The following is a 22,267-nucleotide window of genomic DNA, read 5'->3' as shown; positions in this document are numbered from 1 at the left end:
TGAAAAGGTTGTTCTCTCTCTCCCTCCCCTACACCCATCCAAAAATTTCCTTCCTCCTCTGTGTTTTAGGTTGACTATATTGGGATTTAGAAGACTGTGGCACATCTTTCTGTTAGTTGCTCTGCAGCAGAGTTTTGCCAAACCTCAATGTCTTCTTGTATTGTCAGATTTCAGTTTTTTGATAGCCAGGTGTCACAACAGCCAGTCATTTTAAAGATTACAGGCACACATAATAGGTCTTATATTGGACCACATAATGGACTTATAATTGGTCCACTTTTGAAAGAGAGAGAGAAATACAAGCATATTCTATCACTTTTGATCTGGGTCAATACTTTCCAACACAGAAGAGAGAATATAGTACTTTGCCTTTATCTAAACTATAAAAGTAAGCATTTAATGGTGGGGAGATCCACTGTGGGACTCTCTAGATGTTCTTACTACCATATAGAAAAGAGTCTGTCTGCAGGTGGTGACAAGTTTGGTAAAGATTTTATGGTTAAAAGGGCTGTTTGCCTTGTATTCCCATTCTTGTAATATATGGTAGAAGCAACCTGTCAAAAGTTTTAATTGCTGGGCGAATATTCTCTTTGCTGTTTTGCTCATTATGTGAAAAGAAAATAAAGACACATAAATGCACAACTTGCCCAGAACAAGGTGGGAATATGTTAAGAGGTGTCCTCAAGTAGAACTCAGGTTTCAAGCATCTATTTTGTTCCTTCTCTGATGTACTAATCAATTAATGTAGCTGGATAATTGATGGTAACTCACTTAATTTTGTCGACAGGAATGTGCACGGTTTAGTAAAAACTATTTGCAAGTTAATACAAATTCAAGCTGTTCAGCTCGGAAAAGATGGAGATGAGTCTGTCTGGAGTCTGTATGGAATCAGGTTAGTTTTACATTTTTTATTTAGAAACAATAATAACTTTCTGTCTGATTTCCTGGAAAAAAAAAAAAAAAAGAAAATTATGTTAATACTGGATTTTGATCTTACTCTTTTTTGTGTATTTTGCTTTGTTCACACTGCACAGGTAATGAAGTGCTGGCACAGATTGCCCACAGAGGTTGTGGAATCTGTCCTTAGAGATAACAGAACCTGACTGTATGTGATAATGGGTAGTCTTTACTAACTGACTGCTTGAGCATGTGGGTTGGACTGGATGGTCTGAATAGCTCCCTTTCAACCTAAGTGATGATCTGATTTTGTGGTTTTTGGTTGTTTTTTTTTCGGTTGAAAGTTTTAAGGAGTTTTAATATAAGGATAAGATTGCCACCATAAGCTCAAAATGGACAGTGGCAGTGGGGCAATGGGAGGAGGAGGGGGGAAAAAACAAGTACTAGTACTTGTTCAAATACTGGATGACTTCTAATATTTCTTTTAATAAGTATTTTATTTTAAAGCTGTGAATCACTTCTCACTTGTTTTTCCTACTTTGTTCTTATTACGAAAGTCAAGTTCCCAAATGTCTTTGCTATTAAGGTGATTGACATGTAAAAATAAAATACTTAAATATGTAGAGATACTTACCTAAAGCTTCTTGTCAGGCAATATCAGACTTTTGAAGAGGACATCCTAGTGACTTCATCCATCCCTTGAGAAACCATGAGTCAATACTGACATTAAAAGCCTCTGTTGTACCTTTTCTGGAGAACAGAAAAGCTTGGTAGATGTTATTAATGCTTTTCAAGTTACTTTTTATGCAATTAAGAGTTATCATTGTAGGAGGCTGTGGCTATAATGGCTTAAGGATATAAAATTCATTATTTGAGAGACAGGAATCATATCTTCTATTGAGCAAAATAAAATAGTGAAGAAAATGAAACAGGCTTTTTGGTGTGCTGGATGTGTTTGCATTCCTGAAATCCTTCATGTGGCTCTATCTGTTCTCTTTACAAAATCCCTACTTGTATAGAGCAGTTTTAAATGAAGGGTAGGTAGTGAAGACAGAATTCTTTTGGAACCTTTCTTAAAAGCTTCTGGTAGAAGAAGCTAAGTTAAAGGAACTTAATTCTGTCTTCTGGTATGAAAAAGAGGGTGGTAGGATGTAAGTGGAATAAAAAAATAGTCTCTGCCCAATAGAGCAAAGAAAAGGTATTACATTTTGTCACACTCACTGAAGGAGAAGTTACTGGTAACATACAGTGAAGGCGAAATTTGGTAATTCAGACTGATATAAAGTAAAATAGTAGAGAACTAAAAACAAGAAGTAGACTTTTATTTAGCCAATAGGGTTTTTGTTTTCCCTTTTGGTTACAGTTAACTTTAATAAAGAGAAATGATTGCTTGACATAGGGTCAGAACCCTGAGATTTTGAAACCTGACTTCTGGTTTTTAGTGTATAGAACAACCCATCTATTCATTGTAATGTAAAAATTTTTGTAGTTGTGCTCCATGAAATGCCATTAAAACCTGATTTTTTTGTAAGGAATTGAAGAATGTATACAGTAGCTTACCAACACTAATCTCCCATTACAGTGTTCATATATTATGCTGTCAACTGTGCAAAAGTATTCCATATGGAAATCATCAATGAAAAATCAAAATGCAGCAGTACATTCTCAAGTGGTTTGTTATTGTCACCAGTATTGCAGGGTAATAAATAAATGTGGCTTAGGCCAATGTTAGTTCTGGATAATAGAATTAATTTTATAATACAGCTTCTTGGAATGACACAATATCATGATCAGTTCCTGAAAAGAAATGGAAGAAAATTAATGTATTGTGGATTTGTGCATTTTATTATATAGCGTTTCCCTGGGATGGAGTTAACTTTTTCCAGAGCAGCCATCTGCAGCCACTATAGTGTTGATAACACACCAGTTTTGGCTTCTGCTCAGCAGTGCTATCCCTCCAGCCCATTGCCATCCCTCAAAGGGCCAGTAAGTCCCTTTAGAGGGGGCATAGCCAGGATAGCTTATCCAGTCTAACAAAAGGGATATGGTATGACACTGTGCTCAGGAGTAAAAGCTAAGAGGAAGGAGCTGGCAGTGCATTTGTTGTTAAGGTGTTTGTCTTCCAAAGCAATTGCTGTGCATACTGAAGCCCTACTGCACAGAAATTGGCTATGCATTGCCTGCTGATGGAAAGTAAAGAATATTTTTAAATTTTCCTTGCTTTCTTTTCTGGCCTTTGCTTTTCTTTAGTAAACTGCCTATTTTTTTAACCCAGCAAGGGCTCCTGTTAGCATTCTCAGTGCAGATGGTTTATGATATATATGTACAAAAAATAGAATATTATTTTTTTCTGAAGGCTATTAGCCTTTTTTTAAATGAACTAATATTTTATGATATTATTCACGATTCATCATGCATGATTTTACTGTTTTAAAGTTGTAGAGAACTGCTACTTTTCTGAATTCAAGATTCAGAGCAGGTAACAAAATGCTTAAAAAATGTATATTCGATGGAGTGAAGTGCTGTTCCTAAAAGGACCAGCTTTCAGAAAGGGCCAGGGTCACATCTGCATACGCAGAAAGGTGTGTTGACTGGACACATTGTTTCCTCATACAGAAAAAGAAGTCTGTCACTGAATTTGTCCTTTCAATCAGATTTGAGCTCACTTCTGTTCAGAGATGTAACAAAAAAGTTCAGATGACCTAAAAGTTAAAAATAATGTATGTTTTATTGTTACCCCTCACAAAGATTTATCTTTGTTTGCCTGGGCATTTCCATATTATGAGTGGGTAACCACAATGTTTGCTTGTGTGTTTTGCTTTATCCTCAACCCACTAGCAGTAATTTAAGGTAGTGGTGCTGTAATGTCATTTAAAGATGCATGTTTTACAGTGATGTTCTAGCAATTCTTAAGATGATGTTGGTAATAAGTTGCATCTTCACAGCTCAGTTTTCTTTCTGCTAATAGCATTATCAAGTGGAACATTCTTGATTTCTCTTTTTAGTGCTTCATTATTAATCACTGTTTATTGTGGAGCTTAGCTGACTTACTTCATCATCCAGGATCTGGACTATGGTGTTGCTGGAGTCAGCTGCTAGACAAGCAACAACTTTTTTGGCTCTTGCATGCTGTCATTTTTGGAAAGCTGCAATGAAGCAATAACCTTAGCTTTTCTAGTCTTTGTGCACAGATCTTGTAAAAGATCTAACTTAAAATGTTTACAGGATCTAGGAAGGTGGACATATGAAGAACATTAAGTAAGTTAACACATTTTTGAGAAATGAATGTGAGAAGTGACAGGCTTCTAGCCCCAAATATGAGGGCCAGACCTGTAATATGCATCGTTTGTGTTCTTAGTAGATGGCATCTGTTTTCTGAACATATTTCAAGTAGTCCATAGCATCAGCCAGCTTTCTGAAAGAACCTTTGTCTTCAGATTTTTTATGTTCCTGAAAAGAAACACGTCTTCAGAAGAAAAATTATTTGATGAGCAGAGGGAAAGCCAGTTTAAAAAAAAACCCTGTATTTTTTGCTGTGTTGTAACCACATAGCAAAGAAAACGAGAGTCATAGTATGTAAATACTCTTCAGCCAGCTTTCATAGTTTGGTGGGCCTTTAATTCAGCTGATGGCTATGTAATTCTTTGCTTATCTTCACATCTAGTCAGTTACCCACGACTCAAAAAATGTTAACATTGAGAATGTTAAAAAAACATAATGAGGAGCACCTCTTTAAGTTTAGGAATATGTCTGGTAGATGTTTTTTCATAAATAGTGTTTTGCTAGGCATAGCGTAACTAAAAATTCCTGATTATAGTAGATAAGTATTACCTCTTTAGTTTAGCGAAGGGAAGCCTTAATGTACCATCACGTTGTGCATTTCAAATTTGCCAGGTAATGGAAAAAATTCTTTTATGGTGTTCTTTCAGATCTCACTCACTTCATTTGTAACTGAGTTGGTTCAGTGCTGCTAAAGATGAAGCCCATGTTGTATTGCAGTGGTATTGGATATGAGTGTGTCTCAGTGAATGTTGTCTTCTCTAATAAAAAGACTGTTGGAAATTCTGGCTTTTTGATCCTCAGAAGTTTTTAAAGCAATGGTAGTAAGTGAAATAGCATTGTAAATTGTTCCTAAAAGGCATATCTGACTGTCACTCATGTACTGTCTGAAACTGAGGCAGTGTCTCTTGAGAGTCCACTTCAAGGGATAACTCTGAAATCATTCACTGCTCTGTAGGCAAAACTCCTTTAAGGTCTTGTAGCACAGATTTGTTGGACCTGTGAGCTGGAAAGATGGTTAGCCAAACTGAAGGTGGTGGTTTGCAGCAAATTTATGCTGCCTTTCTCTGTTTGCCTTTCAACTTACAGCATAGAATGGTTTGAGTTGGAAGGGTCCCTAAAGATCGCCTAGTTGCAGCACCCCAGTCCTAGACAGAGATACCTTCCACTAGACCATGTTGCTCAAAGGCTCATCCAGCCTGTCCTTGATGTGTAGGGATGGGGCATCCAGAACTCTGGGCAGTAAGTTACTCTAGTTAAATGACTTTGGTTTTGTTTCTGACAGAGCAGGTTATGTAATTCAGGCTTTCCACCTTCCCAGATTTTCCTCCACTTGGAGGAAATTTTAATCTCCTTTCAGAAGTTTTGAGAAAATATTTTCTTTTGATAGTGTAGTGATCTTAGCAAAGCTCTTAAAGATAAAAGCTTTGATAGTGTAGTGACCTTAGCAAAGCTCTTGGTAAAAGGAAGAGGTTAAATTGGCTATTTCGACAGCCATGCTTATAAGTTTGTTGTTTTGCATACTTCCTTCTGTGTTATAGATATAAATGTGATTTCTTTGTCTTTCAGGAGCACTCCTCATCCATTAATCACTGTCCTAGAAAACAGACCTGATTGCTGGCCAGTTCTACTACAGCAGATAACTGCATTTTTCCATCAGTGTCCAGAAAGGTAAATGAATGAAAAATTTTAAAAAGCCTAGAAAATGTGGACAGCTGAATCATATCACTGTAACTGTTTTGTTGAAGGCAAACAAGCTGTAAGAATTCTGTATTTTGTGAAAGATACTTGTAAAATGTAATTATACATTTACAATGTATATATTTATAATTAATGTATACAATGTATACCTATTTATAATTTATAGCTCACATTTAAGATAGTATAAATAATAATTATTAATTAATTAATTAAATACTGGTATAATCAACTAAAATAAATTTCATAGCTTTTTATCAAATTTGTTCATAAATTTTCTGTGGGTATAGAATAATTGGTGTAAAACTGATAGCGTATTTGGATTTTTTTTTAAAAAAACAGCAATTTGGCTTATCAACTTTGTAAAAATTTTGACTGCTTAGTCATAAAAAGTGAATACAACTGTAACTCATCTATACAAAATGATGGGATGATGAAGGAAAAGTAAAGACGATTAAATCACCAGAAAGGATGAGGTCTTGAAAAACAATGTATCCTTCTGATTAAAAAATACAGAAAAAAAGTCAGTGGAACAACCTTATTGTCAAGCATCATTAAAATGACCAAATGCTGCACAGCCAACAATCTCAGCCTGTTCTTCATGCTTACCACTAAGGAGTTTGTCCAATAAAACTTCAGTGTAAGACAATGAATCTGTGGCATTCTCAAAGAGAGCTCTTTTATATGATTTATTTGAAATCATACCTATATGTATGATTTTCAGATAAAAATATCCCTTATTTCCTGTTTTCTGAAAGACTAATAACAGAGAAATAGAGCAGAGTTATTGGCTTCACTGTTGTCTTGCTCTTTGTGAAGAAACAAGTTAATTAATCTCTTAAATTTCTGGTGGGCTTAGACTACATGATCAATAGTAAGACTTTCAAGCAAAAGTATGTTTTACTCAATTTAATTGATCATGGTCTTTTTCAAATGTTGTTAATTCTTTCACTCAGCTGCTAAATCTGGGACTCACATAAAGTCCCCTCAGGTGTATAAATGGAGTAAACTGTAGATTTTTTGCTGAGCGGCTTCTTTTGAATTAAAATAGGATTTTTTCTTAGTGAAAAGGAAAATATAGATGTTCTTTTTAGTGCTCTTTGCTCAAGATTTCTGTAGGTAAAGTGCTAGACTGAGAATGTGGAATCACAGAATAATTTAGGTTTGGAAATGCCCTTCAGAACACGGAGTCAAGCTGTTAACCTAATGCTATCAAGTCTCCCACTAAACAGTGTCCCTAAGTGTGATGTAAACAAGCTATGTTAATGTGACCTATTACTGAATTTTTTCTACAGTTTTGCATCAAGACTGAGTGTTGATGCAAAACTGTAGAAGCTTGTTTAAGACAGAGTTTTGATTTCCTGTTGATATACTGGATGGTAGGAAGGCTCTGCAGAGGGATTTGGACAGACTGGATTTATTGGGCTGAGGCCACTGGTATGAGGTTCGACCCCAAATGCTGGGTCCTGCACTGTGGTCACAACAATTCCATGGAGGGAAGAGCTGAGGGAAGAGTGGCTGGAAAACTGCACAAAGGAAAAGCACCTAAGGGTGCTAGTTGACAGCATGTGAACATGAGCCAGCATGTGCCCATGTGGCCAGGAAATGTACTTGCCACTGGTGAGGCTGCACCTCAAACCCTTTGTCCAGTTCTGGGCCACTCATGACAAGAAGGATATGGAGGTGCTGGAGCAAGTCCAGAGTAGGGCAATGGAGCTCGTGAAGGGTCTGAGCACAGATCTGATGAGGAGCAGCTGGGGGTGTTTAGCACAGAGGAAAGGAGACTGAGGGCTGATGTTATTGTTCTCTGCCTGAAAGGAGGAGTCAGGTGGGGGTCATCCTGTTCTCCCAAGTAACAAGTGACAGGATGAGAGTAAATAGGCTCAAGTTGCATCAAGGGAGGTTTAGATTGGCTATGAGGAAAAATTTCATCATGGGCTTGTCATATAGCAGTCTGCTCAGGGAAGTGGTAGGGTTACCATCACTGGAAGTATTCAAAAAGACCTGTAAATGTGGCACTTGACATGGTTTAGCAGTGGGCATGATACTGCTGATTAGACTTGAGCCTAAACAATTCCATGATTCTATATTTGTTACTGTATTGACCATCATCTTCATTTGATTGTTTTAGTAATGTCAAGGACAGCTTGTATTCCTAACATGGTCAAGCCATGTTCTGTGATAATATTTTACTGGGAAGCCATGTTGATCAAAACAGTTCCTGTTTCACTTAATTGTATTAAGACCATTCCGCAAAAACTGATAAGTAAAGGATGACTCCTTTTTACTGAAATTATGTTCTATGTGTTTTAAAAAGATATTTCTCAGAATGGCACATTAGTCTGTTATGACATTCAGCAAGGAAAGTCACTTTCTTGAATTGATGAGGAGAAAAAGAATAAAATTAGCAGTGTTGTAACCTGCAGGTCCATATTGAGTCTTTTTAAAAATTGCATTTTGAGGTATGGTTATGGTACTGGGTGTCATGATAGTACTTAGTTATGGTAAGTCCAAGTTTTTTTTGAGATTTAGTAATGTCCTTCTCAACATCGTTCTGTTAACTGGGTCTTGTGAATTTTTGCAGGTAATGTCACATTCCTCAGGTTTCCTTGTAGTTACACTTTCAGTAGAAAGCATTCTTGACAAACTTATTTCTTGAACTGCAGGGCAGAGGGTTCATGTGTTGGCATAATGGCTTCATTTCTGAGATACCTCTATTGTGAACCATCCCAGTTACGGGAATATGCTGAACTGCGAATGGGTTTACTTAAGATCTTACTGCAACCTCATGGGCCAAAGCACAAAGAAGCACCCTCCATGCTGGAATGTGAGATTCTTCGACTTTTGTGTGATTTGATTCCACACTTGCAGGTAGAGCTGTTGCCTGATCCTACCTTTTACAAACAGATATTATCAAAAATAGCAATATTATTATTATTATTGTTGTCTTTCTAAGTGTGCACATATAGCATTCTTTTCCATTTTCTGTAGATGCAATTTATTGATAATGTATAAATCTAACAAACTGTCTCATTCTGGTAGAAGATAAGACTTTGTTTGCTCAAATCTGATACAGCTGCTAAGATAGGAATTGAAAGATGTTTACCGTAATTATTTCTGTTTATTTGCCTCAGTAAACATACAGTAAACTTAGACAGTAATGAGAACATTTTTTTAAATGGCAAGATATTTGTCAAAACCACATAGTTTTAACTTGAATTGGATAATATTAAAATTAAGCAAACTTTATGAGAAGCATGATCTAAGTATTTCTAGATATTCCTTTCTCATTCTTTATAACAGAGCAATTAGTGGGTCTGAACACAAAATTTAGTTGTTCTGGAATGTGCTGAAGGTTTTGAATATTTTTTTAAGTTGCACAGTGATACATGATAGGAGCTAGGGATTTAATCTCACAATCCCCTTTGTTTACAGGCCTGTGATATTGGTTAAACTTAAAAGCTCTGCTTTTCCTCATGCTTTACCGTGATACCAGTTAAGCATTTTGTACCTATCTTTTCCGTCTTCTTTTGATATTAGGACAAAGCTTCAGATAGATGTATTCAGCTAAACATGATGTGCTTTGTCCTTATTGCTGTGGAGAGAGGGTTCATTAATATGACTAATGTAAAGCTAAGTAGGCTTCTTATAAGGATATTTGGTAGCATCTTTCTGCTATGGCATTTTCCTAGAAAAGTCTTCTTTGTACTCACAGCTACTTTCCACAATCTTTTTGAAGATGTATAGCTTCCATTATATGTGTTTATCTTGGTTCAGGTCTATTCCTTGTGATGATGGGCACATGCTGACCTTTTCTAGTCACAGAAAGATTTCTGATTTTGTTTCAATTTTACCCAAGCTTCAGTATAACATTGTGTTTTAAATGTATGACCAAGCTTCAGGCTTGAAAACATTTAGCCATAAAAATGGCACTGAATAAAACTTACAAAATTAGTTATGAATCTTTGTTTCCTTCATACATGTTGGCATTTATTTTTTTTAAACAAGAAATCAGTTGTTTTTTTAAAACAGAAATCATTTTTTCAAATTTGTATTAATACTTGAACATTTTTGTCTTGCCTGAGATACAACTTCCACAATGGAAGGTACTTCCTTCAGGAAACCTGTTTGATGGACTGTTTTGTAATCTGTCAATTCCTTCCTCTTCTTTCTCTGAACCTCAGGTTGTTCTTATATTTCATTTTAGCATAGCTTAATTTAATTATCTATGTAATATAGATGCTGGAATGTTTCCCTGTCATTTTGTCTGACAATGTCAACCAAGCTGTCAGAAGTACAGCTCTTCACTCTGCTGATCAATTCAGTGAGATTTCTGCTTAGAGCAGATTATTTATAGAAAAAAAGGGAATAAAAATCAGGGTGTGATGGTTAATGCTGGCTCCAGAGTTTGGATTGGAACAGTGTATTTGTCTGGAAGTAGAGTTTTCAAGAACAGAAAACACTGTCATCCAATACATGGGGACTTTCTGGGGACAATCTGCTTCTTGAAACCTCTTTAGCAAGCATTTAGATATGTAGATACTGCTTTTGGCTATCACACTTCAGCTTTTAGTTTTTGTGGTGGTTAGATTGAGTGATGTTCTGGAATTGAGACAGCACTGCTTTCTCTTTTGAGACAAATGGTAAAATCCTGGTTATTTTGTAAAGGAAATATTGTAGAGCCAGATGTTTCCGTTATAAGAATGTTTACTTGCTTAATGAAATCCCCACTCACTTTTTTGTGCTGTTGTAGAAGCCCGAATAGCTGAGTTAATTGCTGTTGCTTTTGAGTAAAAAGGGATTTTTCTCATCAGCTACCAAGAAATATTTTAATTCTTTCACATGTTTCTCATTTTACTTCAAAATATCAAACAGCAGTTCATTTTTTTTTTTCAGGGAGATTGAATAAGGGATTCCTGGCGTTAGTTTGTACAGATGTTTCTTCAAAGATATGGTACTATGCAATAGAAACATAGCAGAACTAATAAAACTAATTCTAAGTTCTGCGTAGACAGGGAAGGGCACCTAAATCATCATGTGTTTTGCCTTTTTTTTTGTTTTAACCACTTTTCTGCAGCTTAAAGACTTACTGCAAGTTACAGAAGCCTTGTTTTTCCTGCAAGAGCTGTTCCTCAGCCTACTACGCTATCCTTTGTTTTGGGAAGTTCAGTTAACGCAGCTTAGTCTGCAGCTGTTATGCTTCTGTGAAGTGTGTTTAAATGTGACAGGAGAATGCTCATCTTTGATCTCCCTAATAGAGGACAACTTTGAGCTCCTAAAAGAGGTAAGAGTATATGGTAAAAATGTAAAATAGTTCTATTAAATTTAAAGATTGTCATGTTTAAGGCAGCAGAGACATTGATACATGACATTCACCTGACGGTGACCAGTGTTGATTTCAAAAGTTTCTCATTTTTTTCCCTTTTTCAGAAGGTAAAAACTGGTTCTGTATATATATATCAATTCTGTATATATTAATGTTTTAGTACAAAAATTTGTTTAAAGTGAGTTACAACAGTTTGGACAAAGTAGCTGAATGTTCTAATTACTTAGTTAAAATGCTATTTCTGCACAGCTATATTCTTCATTGCTCTGTCACTGCATGTGCACTTATTCATGTGCACATGATTCATGAAGATAATCTTACAAAGTTTTGGTAGTTTCCTGTTTGTTCTGTTTGCTGTCACTGAGAAACAGAAGAGACTTGGAACTTTTTTCTTTTTTCCTCATAGGTATTTCCAGTGGACCAGTATATAGTTGGGCTAGCACTTCTACTTCTGCAAACTCCAGAAAGTCAGCAAAAGTCAGTCTTGAGTCTAGGTAAAGCTCATCTTGTGAAAGAGGAATCCACACTCTTAAAACTATGTCTTTGCTTCTTCATATTTATGAAATAAGCACAGCATTCCCCTGGAATTGAATTGGGTGGTGAAATTGGGCTTTCTTTATAAGCAGAATTTTTCCTGAATTTAAAAAGTAATGGCAGTAAAAATAATTTTTCCTACTACACTGACTTATTCCATTGATGTTAATGTATTTTAAGCTCCCTGCTGTCTTGGTGCTTATTGGTTTCATTTTTGAGCCAACAGGATATTCTTAGCTGATGCTCATGCATCCTGAGTGGTTTCTTATTACAGGTATTGAGAGCAGGCATGACGATCATGGCAGTCTTTGGCCGTGCTTTTGACTTAGCAGTTTTCATTAGTGTGGTTATTCCAGTAAAAACAAAGGTCTGTGCTACATTTAATTTCTGTATTTTTTGCTGCCATCGGGTACGTTGCTATAAACAACAGAAATATTTGTGTCTCTAAATGAAAAATGGCAAAAAAATCTTTTACTCTTTATATACACATACAGTAAATCTGGGGACCTTTACTTTGCTCAAATGGAGTGTTTCCTAGAAGTGCCTCTGTCATGCCTAAAGGTACCAATCTTCTTTCCTTTTTTTCCTCCTTGACCTTTGTTTTTCCTCATTTTCTCTTAAATAGCCTATAAGCTCCTTTCGTGTTCAGAAACCCAGGACGTCTCAACCACAGCCCTTACTTTGGTGATGCCTGTGCTACAGATCTTATCTTCTACAACAGTTGGAGATTGCATATCAGGGGATGTTTCTGGAACTACCAGGCAGCAGCTGGCTGTCAAACTGTTGGGAATATTAAAGGAGAAAGGTGTGAAGGATAAACAGGAATTGGTAAATTGATGAAGTTTCTTTCCTTTTTGGGGGGCAGGTAGGGGAGGCATTTTTTTAACATTAACATTTTTTCTGCACAAAGCCTAGCTGCTTGGGAAAGACACTGTGTGTGTGAATTTCTTTGGGTGATACATTCTATGGGAATGTTTGAAAATATGTATAGTCCATAAAACTAGAGCAGTGGTAAAGTGAAAGTTTGTTTCTTTTCTGGATATTGGTTTTATTTAGCAAATGAGATTTTTTTACTTTAAGAGACCGTATAGATTTAAGAATTCACCTCTATTACTAGCAAGTAACTGGATTTAGCAGAAACCAAGGTTACTTATATTTACTCTGTTTCTTTCAGACTTGTTTATTCTCTGCATCTCTTTTTCCTTACTGCTGTGTGTGGCTATTATGTACTATTCTTTCTACCTTGGCTGAAGAGAGTTACATAGCACCTAAATGTCAATGAACAAATTTTGTCTCATTAACCTGAATCTTTTAATATGTTCTCTTGGGGGTTTTGAGTTTTAGTTATTTACTTATGTCCCACTTCTCTGCCATCTATTTGTTTATCTGCACTGTTCCAAGAACAGGTGACAGCAAATCTCTTTGATCAACATGTGTCTAGCAGTGCGGTAGCTAAGCTCCCTTACTGCTTTACACCCCTGTGTAAGACATCTAGTCTAGCCTTTCATAGGAAATGGAGCCCAGATGAGGTTATCTAGTATCCTATCCAATCACATGCTGAAAACGTCCAGTGATGGGAGCTATGATGGGGACTATACCATGTCTCTGGGGAGGTTGTTCCAGTGAATGATTGTTTTCACTATCAAAAATGTCTTGCTTGTAATGTTGTCCCTCACCTTCTCCCAGGCATCTTGTATCCATTGCCCTTTGTATTCTCCAAGTGGCTCTTTGTGAAGAGCTCCACTAAGAGGAGCTTCTGTCCTCTTAGTAACTGCCCTTCAAGTACTGGAAAATAGTAACATCTCCCCTTGAGCCTTCACTTCTGCAGGGTGAAAAGACCTGACTCATGGCACTCCTTTGACCCATCTTCAGGCCATTCACATCTGTTTTGGAACTGTGGGGGCCAGAACTGGGCACACTGCTCCATGTGCAGTCTGACAAGCGCTGGTGAGGTGGGATGGTCACATCCCTCTCTGTGAGCAGTGCCCCCATGGATGCATCTCAGGATCCCCTTTGCCTCAGTAGCTGCAGCAGTCACTGCTGACCTGGTCCTTGCGTGTTGTCCGCTGGGAGCCCCGGGCTCCTCTTGGCAAGGCTGTCCCACAGCTCACGGGACCTGGCCTGGCCAGGCTCTTCGGTTTGGGGCTCCCAGGTGCAGGACTCTGCACTTCCTTGGTTGAACTTTACACAGTTCCTGTGGCCCCATCTTCCAGCCTGTTCATATCTCTGCAAGGTGACTCTCCCTGCTGATGAGTCCCCCTCAACACCCAGTTTAGTGACACAGCAAACGTGGCGAGGGTGCTTTTGCTCCCATCATCCAGAGCATTCATGGAGATGTTACAACTTGGAGCCCAGTACTGATCCCTAGGGGGGCCCCACTTGAGACAGGCTGCCAGTCTCAGAAAAGCACATTGATGAGAAGAAAAGGAAGTATTGAAAACCAGCATTATCAGTAACTTTTTTCCTGTCCTGTCTAGTAATTGGCTTATGTCTTCCCAGGCTTCTACTTAACTGCTTATGTATCTGATCAGCCATTTCTTCTTTTTGATAGCTCTGATTTATTCCAGTTCCAGCTGAATCCTGACCTTCATGTATGCTGCTGTGAAAATCCTAGCAAGGATCTTGTAGTCCCCAGTGGCTATTTGACCACCTTTCCATTGGGGCTGTGCTTCTTATTTTTTGTTTTTAACAGCACTCAGAAGTTAAATGTCCTTTAATGGCCTTTTTTTTCCTTTTGCATTGATGGTAGTGGGGAATTCTACCTTTCATGACATGATTTTGAAAGTTAGGATGGGGCTAGGCCTTTGTGTATGCTTTGCCATTGAGGGATTTTATTTATGTATATATGTGTGTGTATGTGTATGTATATACACACAGAGCCCCCTATATATATATTTATGTTGATAGACTGTAATTTTGTACTTAACTAGCTTGACTAGAGTGCAGCAATAAAATAAAATTGTAATCATAACCTCCCAATAAAGGGAGAAGAGAGTGAGTACAATTACATAGCGAAACCTTTTGGGAATGTAATGTGGAATGGCAAATATCAATATAATATTTCAGGCTCTACCAATTTTAGCAGTTTTTCTCAGGCACTTAAAAAAATATTAAAAAAAACAGAACATCACTACCACAAACACAAAAAAGCCCCACAAACAAACAACACCCTCTCAAAGAGAACTCCAAGCAGCAGAAAACCTTTCATAGGGTTCTGCTTTTGATTTCAAGACATGTTATCTTCTGCAAGCAGGCAACTAAACAGTGCATCTTATGTATCCTGGAACTCTTACTAGACCTCTATATGTCCTTGGATAAAGTTTAAATACCTTTTTAAATAATGGAAATATCACAGCTGTACCCAGAAGACATTTTTGTCTCCAAGTGATCTTTCCAGCCAGAGGAGATAGCACTTCAGATTGCTGATTTTTCACATACAATAGTTGTAATGTGTAAGTAATGGAATAAGCTAATTTTAATGTCATTTTTAAGAAGTAATCCTCCCTTCCATTTATCTACATTCTACTTTCCTATTAGCCAAAAGAAATTTACATTGATTCAAACAGTGCGATTAAAATGAAATTCTGCACGTTTAATTAGAACAGCTTTTACCACTCAGAGTCTTTTTTCCCCCCCTGGTTATTTAAAGCTGAGTGGACACATGCCTTTTGTATGCTGAATTCTGCTTTCAATGTTCATTTGGAGATCTCTTCTCCAGTGCTTTCTTCACCTCATCTTTATATAAATGTTCTTCACCTGATTACTGCCGGCTAACTACTTTCTTGATAATGTAAAGATATTTTCTAAGGAAGCAAATAATTAGTGGGAAAGAGATGTCATGTCTTGTATCAAGCTTTCCTGTTTAATGAAAAATTTTGAACTTTATTTTACAGGAGCTTTAAAATATATATACCCTTATATAAAGATCCAACTTAATTCCTCCTTTGCATTTTACAACTTTCCTGCTGCTAAAGGGTATCTACCATGAATGCAACTGTTACTGAAAAGGCTATATTTCTGTTAGAAGAAATCTATGGAGGAGTGGGGGAAAATGTTGGAAAATCCTTTTAACTTCAGCACAATAGTATATTATCCTTATATTCCTGGTTAATGCCTAGTTTTGTACCCTACATTTCTTAGTACAAATGCCAGAAGTTAGTGTGGCCCTGTCTTAACTCCCTATGAGTGTGATTAATAAGTTCTGCTAATACTTCCTTCTTTTTTTGTGTTAGTGATTAATATTTACTAGTTGATATATTAGCTTTGAGAACAAGGGTTGTGTGTCAGACCAAAGAATGGTGAGAGAAATACATAATGACTTGATGATGTATTTGACGTGCTCTCAAAGAGGGAAGATTCACCAGAAGATCAGGAACCATGTCCAAACAAGTCCATGGAAATAGTTAACGTATAGATGTATTCAAATATGGAATGTATATGTATTTGTTTCAGAAATATAACCCAGTCTGTTAGGTTACTGAGCATGAATGCTTAGAGGAGAATTCCCTATGCCTCCAGGAATAAGCTGACAATAAAGTAATATCAGCTTTCTAACCTAACAAATTGGATTGAGAGTTTACTTCCCTGTTTTCAGTGACACAGCTGTAGAGTGTTTTGTTCTGAGAAGCAAAGCACTTCTTAAACAAAAAATGTAGAGTCAGGTTAACTTAAACCTGTGGTATTAAGTACTATTAAGAGTTAAGACAGTTTTTAAAATAATATAGATGATAGTTGAAATTCTGGGATTATCTCGTCATTGCTAAAAATGTAAGTTTTAACATACTTGAGAATGACAATGCCCATTTTAGTGGGCAAGTAGCACTGCAGTTACCATCAAGAATAGGAGTGATGGATGTCAGATAAAATGGGGACTTCTGAGCAGGGAATTATTAACCCATTGAAACATCTATAATGAAAGAATTCCTATAAAAGATTTTGAAAAAATCTATCACAGTGTATTTATATTTATTGCATTGCGACCATAATAAATGTTTTGGATGTTACGATTGTTCTTTCATGGTATCTTATTTGTTTGACACTTTGTTTTGTTTCACTTGTTCTCAGGTGCCATGCAAACTCCTATGCCCCATAACCAGCTCTTACAGTTCATTGTATACAACCTGGAAGATCATGGAGCTCATGAAAGAGAAGTCTGCAGTTACTAAGTGGCTATCTTCAGTGAAGTCACTACTACCTTTTAGCACTCAAATACCTGCCCATGTTTTTCTTTTGTTGGCTTATCTATTGATCCATGAAAATGGAGACAGTCTTCACAGTGTACTCCAGGCTACAACAGAAATAGCCAAGGCTGATTGTTCTCAGGTAAAGATTTATTTTTAGTGGTTTGGGATTTTTTTCAGGAGTTGGGTTGGATTTTGCAGACTGAGAGGAGCAAGTCTGCCGCAGCTTCATGATGCTAGGCCCAGCAAGTGGCAAGGCTGCATCCCCAATAGGTACAGTGTGGATCTCTCCAGCAACAGTGCATAGATGGCCAGTGTGTTGAGAACATGCCTTCTGGATCCCAGTCTCACCAGCTGTTGGCATCTCAACACTGCAGTTGCTGATGGAGACTGTCCTTCATCCTGCAGAGATGTGCGCACACCTATACTCTGAGCTTGCTCTCCTTTGTGTGTCACTTAGAGCAAAATATCTATTATGTCTCTGTTTTGGAGTATTTTGTGGTTGTTTAGACTTAGGAAGAGGACTGGCTTATTTGTTGATATTATCCAGGAAGCATGAAAATACAACATGAGGAAGCTGAAAAGGGGCTACCAATAATTTCTAACTTCTGATCACCTTATGAATTATTCTCTATGTTTTTTATGATTACTGGAAGACTGCCAAGTTCCTTGTGACACCTTTATTCTTGCTTTTTAGAAATATGTGCATTGTCTTTGTCTGCTTCAGTACTGAATTCAAGCTAGAATTATACAGGATGCTTAAATTTACCTCCATAATCTGGAAAGATGAAGGAGGTTATATGGAAACAGCAACGTAATGCAGAGGGCATTGTACAGAAACAACCATAACTTATCTGTAAAATAGGCAAGAGAGAAGTGTTGATTCAGCTTTAATTTATGTCATAAAGACAGGCTTTATTTTCTTTGGGGTTTTAAAAATTGCTTTCTTCAAAGGGTTTGCATGTTCTACAGCACAAAAATTTTAAAAAGTTACAATTTTGACTGTATTATTTAAGTACATGTTGGAAATCTGGTAGCATAAAAATCTTATCTCCAGGAAAAACAAAATCCTTTAAGAAGCAGACAGGTTAGAAGTAGAATGATTTTGCCAGAAAATAACACTTTTTACCTCCTACAAGCTATTTAGACCTCTAGTTGAGAGGAGGGGTGAAGAGCTAACCAATGAAAAGGGAAAGAATGTAAAATTTTGAGGTAATGAAAAGTGTGATCTGACTATGACAATGTGATCCTAAGCCAGGACTCAGAAATGAGTCTTCCAAATACATTTCCTTATGTAACTGAGACAGTTTTTTGAGGGAAGACACTGAACACTAAGCTCAAGTAAACTCAATAGATGCTTTGTTGGCCTACTTTATTTTTTTCAAAGTAGTTATTAAAACTTCAGTTTCTCACTTAGAAAGCACCCAACTGTGCTCAAAGGTCAGGAGTAAGCAAAATGAATTGCACTTCTATGTAAAAGCAAAGCTGAACTTATGTGGAACCATCTGGGTATCTCTTCTGTAACTTAGTTTTTTCTTGAAAATGTTTCTGTAAGTCAGGTTTCAAAATTATTAGAAGTGGTACACCTCAACTCAACTACAAATAGTTTGACACGTCCACTAAATAGTTTTGACCAGGGATCCAGGTCCCAGTCCTTGTAAATTAATTATTCTCTAGGAAGAAGGTAGTGTTATGGTTTGGGCCTGGCAAAGCCAGAGCCCCCATGAGGACACCTTCTCCCCGGTGTCTGCTGCGAGATGTGACCAGGAATAAACAAAGCAGGCTCCAACTTCAACATACAGAAAAGTTTATTAACTAAGCTACATACAAACAATTACTAAACTACACACAAACACTAAACTACACATACACAAAGGAAAAAAAAAAAATCACAAGGAGAATGAAAACTACACAGAAACACTTCCCCCTCCTCCTCCAGATCCCCGTACAATTCATCTCCCAAAATTATCCACACTCCCAAAATTATTCACACTCCGTCTGGCACCACCCTTTAGATTGGTCAAACTTTCAACTCCTCAAGAGGAGAGGGAGTCCTTCCATGTGTCATGGTGGCCTTTTCCGTCCTTGTTCCGGTGCTCTCACCACCAAACAGGGATCAGGGCTGCTTCCAGGGTTGTCTTTTTAAGGATGCTATGTCCAGTTCCAGAAAAGCACTGTATCTCACCTTCTCATCCTCTGGGACATCCGTCCCCCCCATATTTTATATACCCCCTGGGGCCGAGGGGTCCACACACTGACTCTTCTTTGGCTCTGGGACATTTCTCCCCCTGGACTCAGTCTCTGTATCTCACGGAAACATAGCTCTGTCCATGACTACACAAAAGAGTCCAGCATTAAATGCCACTCCATCTTCTCCATTCTTTCAACATCTCTCACTCTCTCTCTCTCTGGTCCAGACCTCCATCACTCATTCCATGACTTCATCCTCCTCCTCTCTTATCACTCGTCTAGGAAGGGTTAATGTTCTGTAAGGCCTTCATTGTCCAAAAAAGGGTTAAAAAAAACTCCTCCAGGCGGCTGGACTCCTGGCTGCACCCCCCCCCATCTCCTCAGCTGGGCTGCCTGCTGCCAGGACATATTTACTGAGTTTCAAGGTAACACAGGCAGCACTCTCTCTCTCTCTCTCTGTCTGTCTCCAAAAGGGGGGGGGGGAATGGCTGCCCGATGTCTCTTGTTGCTCTCCACCCTTCCATCCTCCATGGCCTCCTCACTCCCATCTCTGTCCAGGCCCAGGCCTACCGCATGGCTGCCCCTCCCCCGCCCAGCAGCAGCGGCTGGACAGGGGAGAGCTCCGACCTGCGTCCCTCGAAGTCCCAAGAGAGCGTCCCAGGGCCGAAGCTCTGCTTTTAACCCCTGGGTGTTCTCGGAGGTGTGTCCTAAAACCCACTGGTTATCCCAGGTGCCAGTATCAAAATCCAAGCACCCATTGGTTTGACCACAACATCCCAGAATTCCCACTTCTTCCTGGTCAAACCACCACAGGTAGGTATGACATCTGCCCTGTTGTGGGAACCTTTCTTTGTCTTCTGATCCAAGCTGCTGCCAGTAAGGCAGGTTTCTTCTTGTGCCTAGCTAGCTGTGTATAAATTATCTCCAGATGCTCTGGCAGTGGATTTCGGTTTTTGTGGACTATATCTAACCTGTTTTGTTGCATTGGGTCTTTGAGTGGGATGATGAATCAGTGGCATATTATAGGAAAGGGAGGAATAATGCTTTCTTTATTAACTATTTTATATAGTTGCTCAAAATGCAGTTTAACAGTCATACAAGAAAATAAGTGACTTGCGGAAAAAATACCACTGAAGTAATGGCACCTGAGCAGAATGGCCTGAAGCCTGACTGTAGGGAATGACTGTTGTGAATTTCATTGGATTGATCTAAAATAGTTCAACAGACTTTAAATGAACAGGTTTAGAGACAAAGCAAAGAGCTAGTCAGCAGAATTACAGAAGCTTTAAACAGACACAGGGAGAGTGATTTAACTTTAAGCTATTAATGTTTAGCATTATCTGAGTAGGGTTTTCTGCGTTGTTTATTCTTATTTTAAGCCAGAGATTTTGTTCATCAATACAGTAAGTAAGATTAATGGACAAATTCTGTTGAGCTAACTATTGTGGTCAGACTGCCTTAGAATTAGGAAACATTCCTTAGAATTAAGGACCTTCATGAAAAAGTCCTCCCTGGAAGGACTTGTGTAAGGACTTGGAAGTATGGCTTGTGCCCAAAGGCAATGAGAAGATGAAGTTCAGACTTCATAATATGTTTTGTTTCCCTAGCAATCAGCAGAAGTCCTTGTGAATTAGAAACTATTACAAAAATGCAGAACTCAATCTGATTTGTTGATACTTTCTTACTGGCTCACATTTTGTCAGCTGATAAGGCGTGTAAATGGAGAGCTTTCAGTTTTTTAAATTACTGTGGGCTTTAAAATACTTTTCTGCAAAAAATGTAAGGTACTTGGGTATCTTTGTAGTAGTATCGCATAAAGCAATCAGTATAACTGGTAATATAGCAGATGCTCTGCTGAATAGTATTTGAAAATTTGGTATGGGAAAAATAGTGTGCTTCTTTGGGATGATGTTTCTGTTGCTAGTCCTCAGTTAAGTGCAGTCAAGGACACCATTATCTCCAGTTAGCAACATTTAATGCATTTCTAGCTTTTAAATGATGTATTTTACTCTGAAAGATTTTAATGCTTTGAAACTTGAACTTACTGTCTGGCTCATTTGAACTTGGCATCACCTGGCATCTGTCTTGCCTCTGACAAGTTATTTTAGTTCTGAGTCTGCTTAATGGCTCCATAGACATTATTACAGTGTAGCACTGCCCTGAAAGATTATCACAGTGTTTCTTGTAGGTTCATTGCTCTCTCTAAGGCAGAAGAATTACTGTAGACATGTCTAATCTTTTTCTTGCAATAACAGTACAGCGAGAGAGAACACTGAAGTTCCTGCATGGATCATATAACTGATTACTTTAATAAACTCAGTCAGCAGTGTGATGGCAACTAACACTAACATACTGATGGCAAAATTATACTTCAGAAATTGCTATATTTTGTTCTGTGTTTTATTCAGTTCCACAGAAATAAATGATGCTTTATAAAATATGGTGGAAGTAAGTGGTTGGAATGTAAGTTAAGAAAGTGAAAAACTCATCATAACAAACTTGTTAGACATTTTGAGTCTTCAGTTCCTTCATTAGGGTACTTTCTGAAGTACCCTAAGTAATGCTGTGGGAGGTGGTGTGCAGTGTAGTAGTTAGAAGGCTGTTCTGAAGAAGTCAGAGGAGAGGAATGGAAAGAAGAAAACAAAAAGTGGTTGTTAAGCCCAATCTTATTTTTAGACAGTCACATTTATATTAACTTGAATCTGTTCCTTTGGTGTTGGGGGCACTTCAACACTCAGTTTAAAGCCAGATATTTGTAACAGGTATATTCTGAATACTTTGAATCATGTCCAAATCAAAGTAAACATGGGCTAGACGTTTACTAGCTACTACTTCAGCACTTAATGTTGCAGAAGTTAAACAAATAAAGGGTAAAGTTAAGAAGCGTCTACTTTGGAGCTACTGAATTACCTGTACTCCAGCAGAGTATGTAAAAATGCTGAGATGTCATGGTGAAAGTCATAGCATAAAAAGAATTATGTGATGGGGATTTTTGTTGTTGGTTTTTGGTTTTTTTTAGTGATCTAGACAGTCACAGAATTCTGCTGCTGTTGTTCACAAAGGGACACAATTGTTGTAGCTGTGGATATTGAATTGAAAAGCCACAGTTGATTCCCTTGCAAAATCCAGTTGAAGAATTGTGTTTCAAAACAAAATGGAGCCA

General features: G+C 37.7%; 1 protein-coding gene across 1 annotated transcript in view; it reads left to right on the top strand.

Moving 5' to 3' along the window:
- The window catches only part of FOCAD (focadhesin), a 90,658-nt gene that overhangs the window by 12,332 nt on the left and 56,059 nt on the right, over window positions 1–22,267 (top strand). Inside the window, exons 6-12 of the mRNA XM_058044115.1 lie at window positions 788–892; window positions 5,746–5,847; window positions 8,541–8,745; window positions 10,952–11,158; window positions 11,607–11,694; window positions 12,360–12,562; window positions 16,799–17,056. Coding sequence (XP_057900098.1) covers window positions 788–892; window positions 5,746–5,847; window positions 8,541–8,745; window positions 10,952–11,158; window positions 11,607–11,694; window positions 12,360–12,562; window positions 16,799–17,056 — 1,168 coding nt within the window. The remainder of the gene's footprint in view (window positions 1–787; window positions 893–5,745; window positions 5,848–8,540; window positions 8,746–10,951; window positions 11,159–11,606; window positions 11,695–12,359; window positions 12,563–16,798; window positions 17,057–22,267) is intronic.

The sequence above is a fragment of the Melospiza georgiana genome, chromosome Z, assembly GCF_028018845.1.
Source record: "Melospiza georgiana isolate bMelGeo1 chromosome Z, bMelGeo1.pri, whole genome shotgun sequence".
In the NCBI taxonomy this organism is placed as follows: Eukaryota; Metazoa; Chordata; class Aves; order Passeriformes; family Passerellidae; genus Melospiza; species Melospiza georgiana.
Note: the sequence above shows the minus strand (reverse complement) of the source record. Positions and strands in the feature narration are given on the sequence as shown.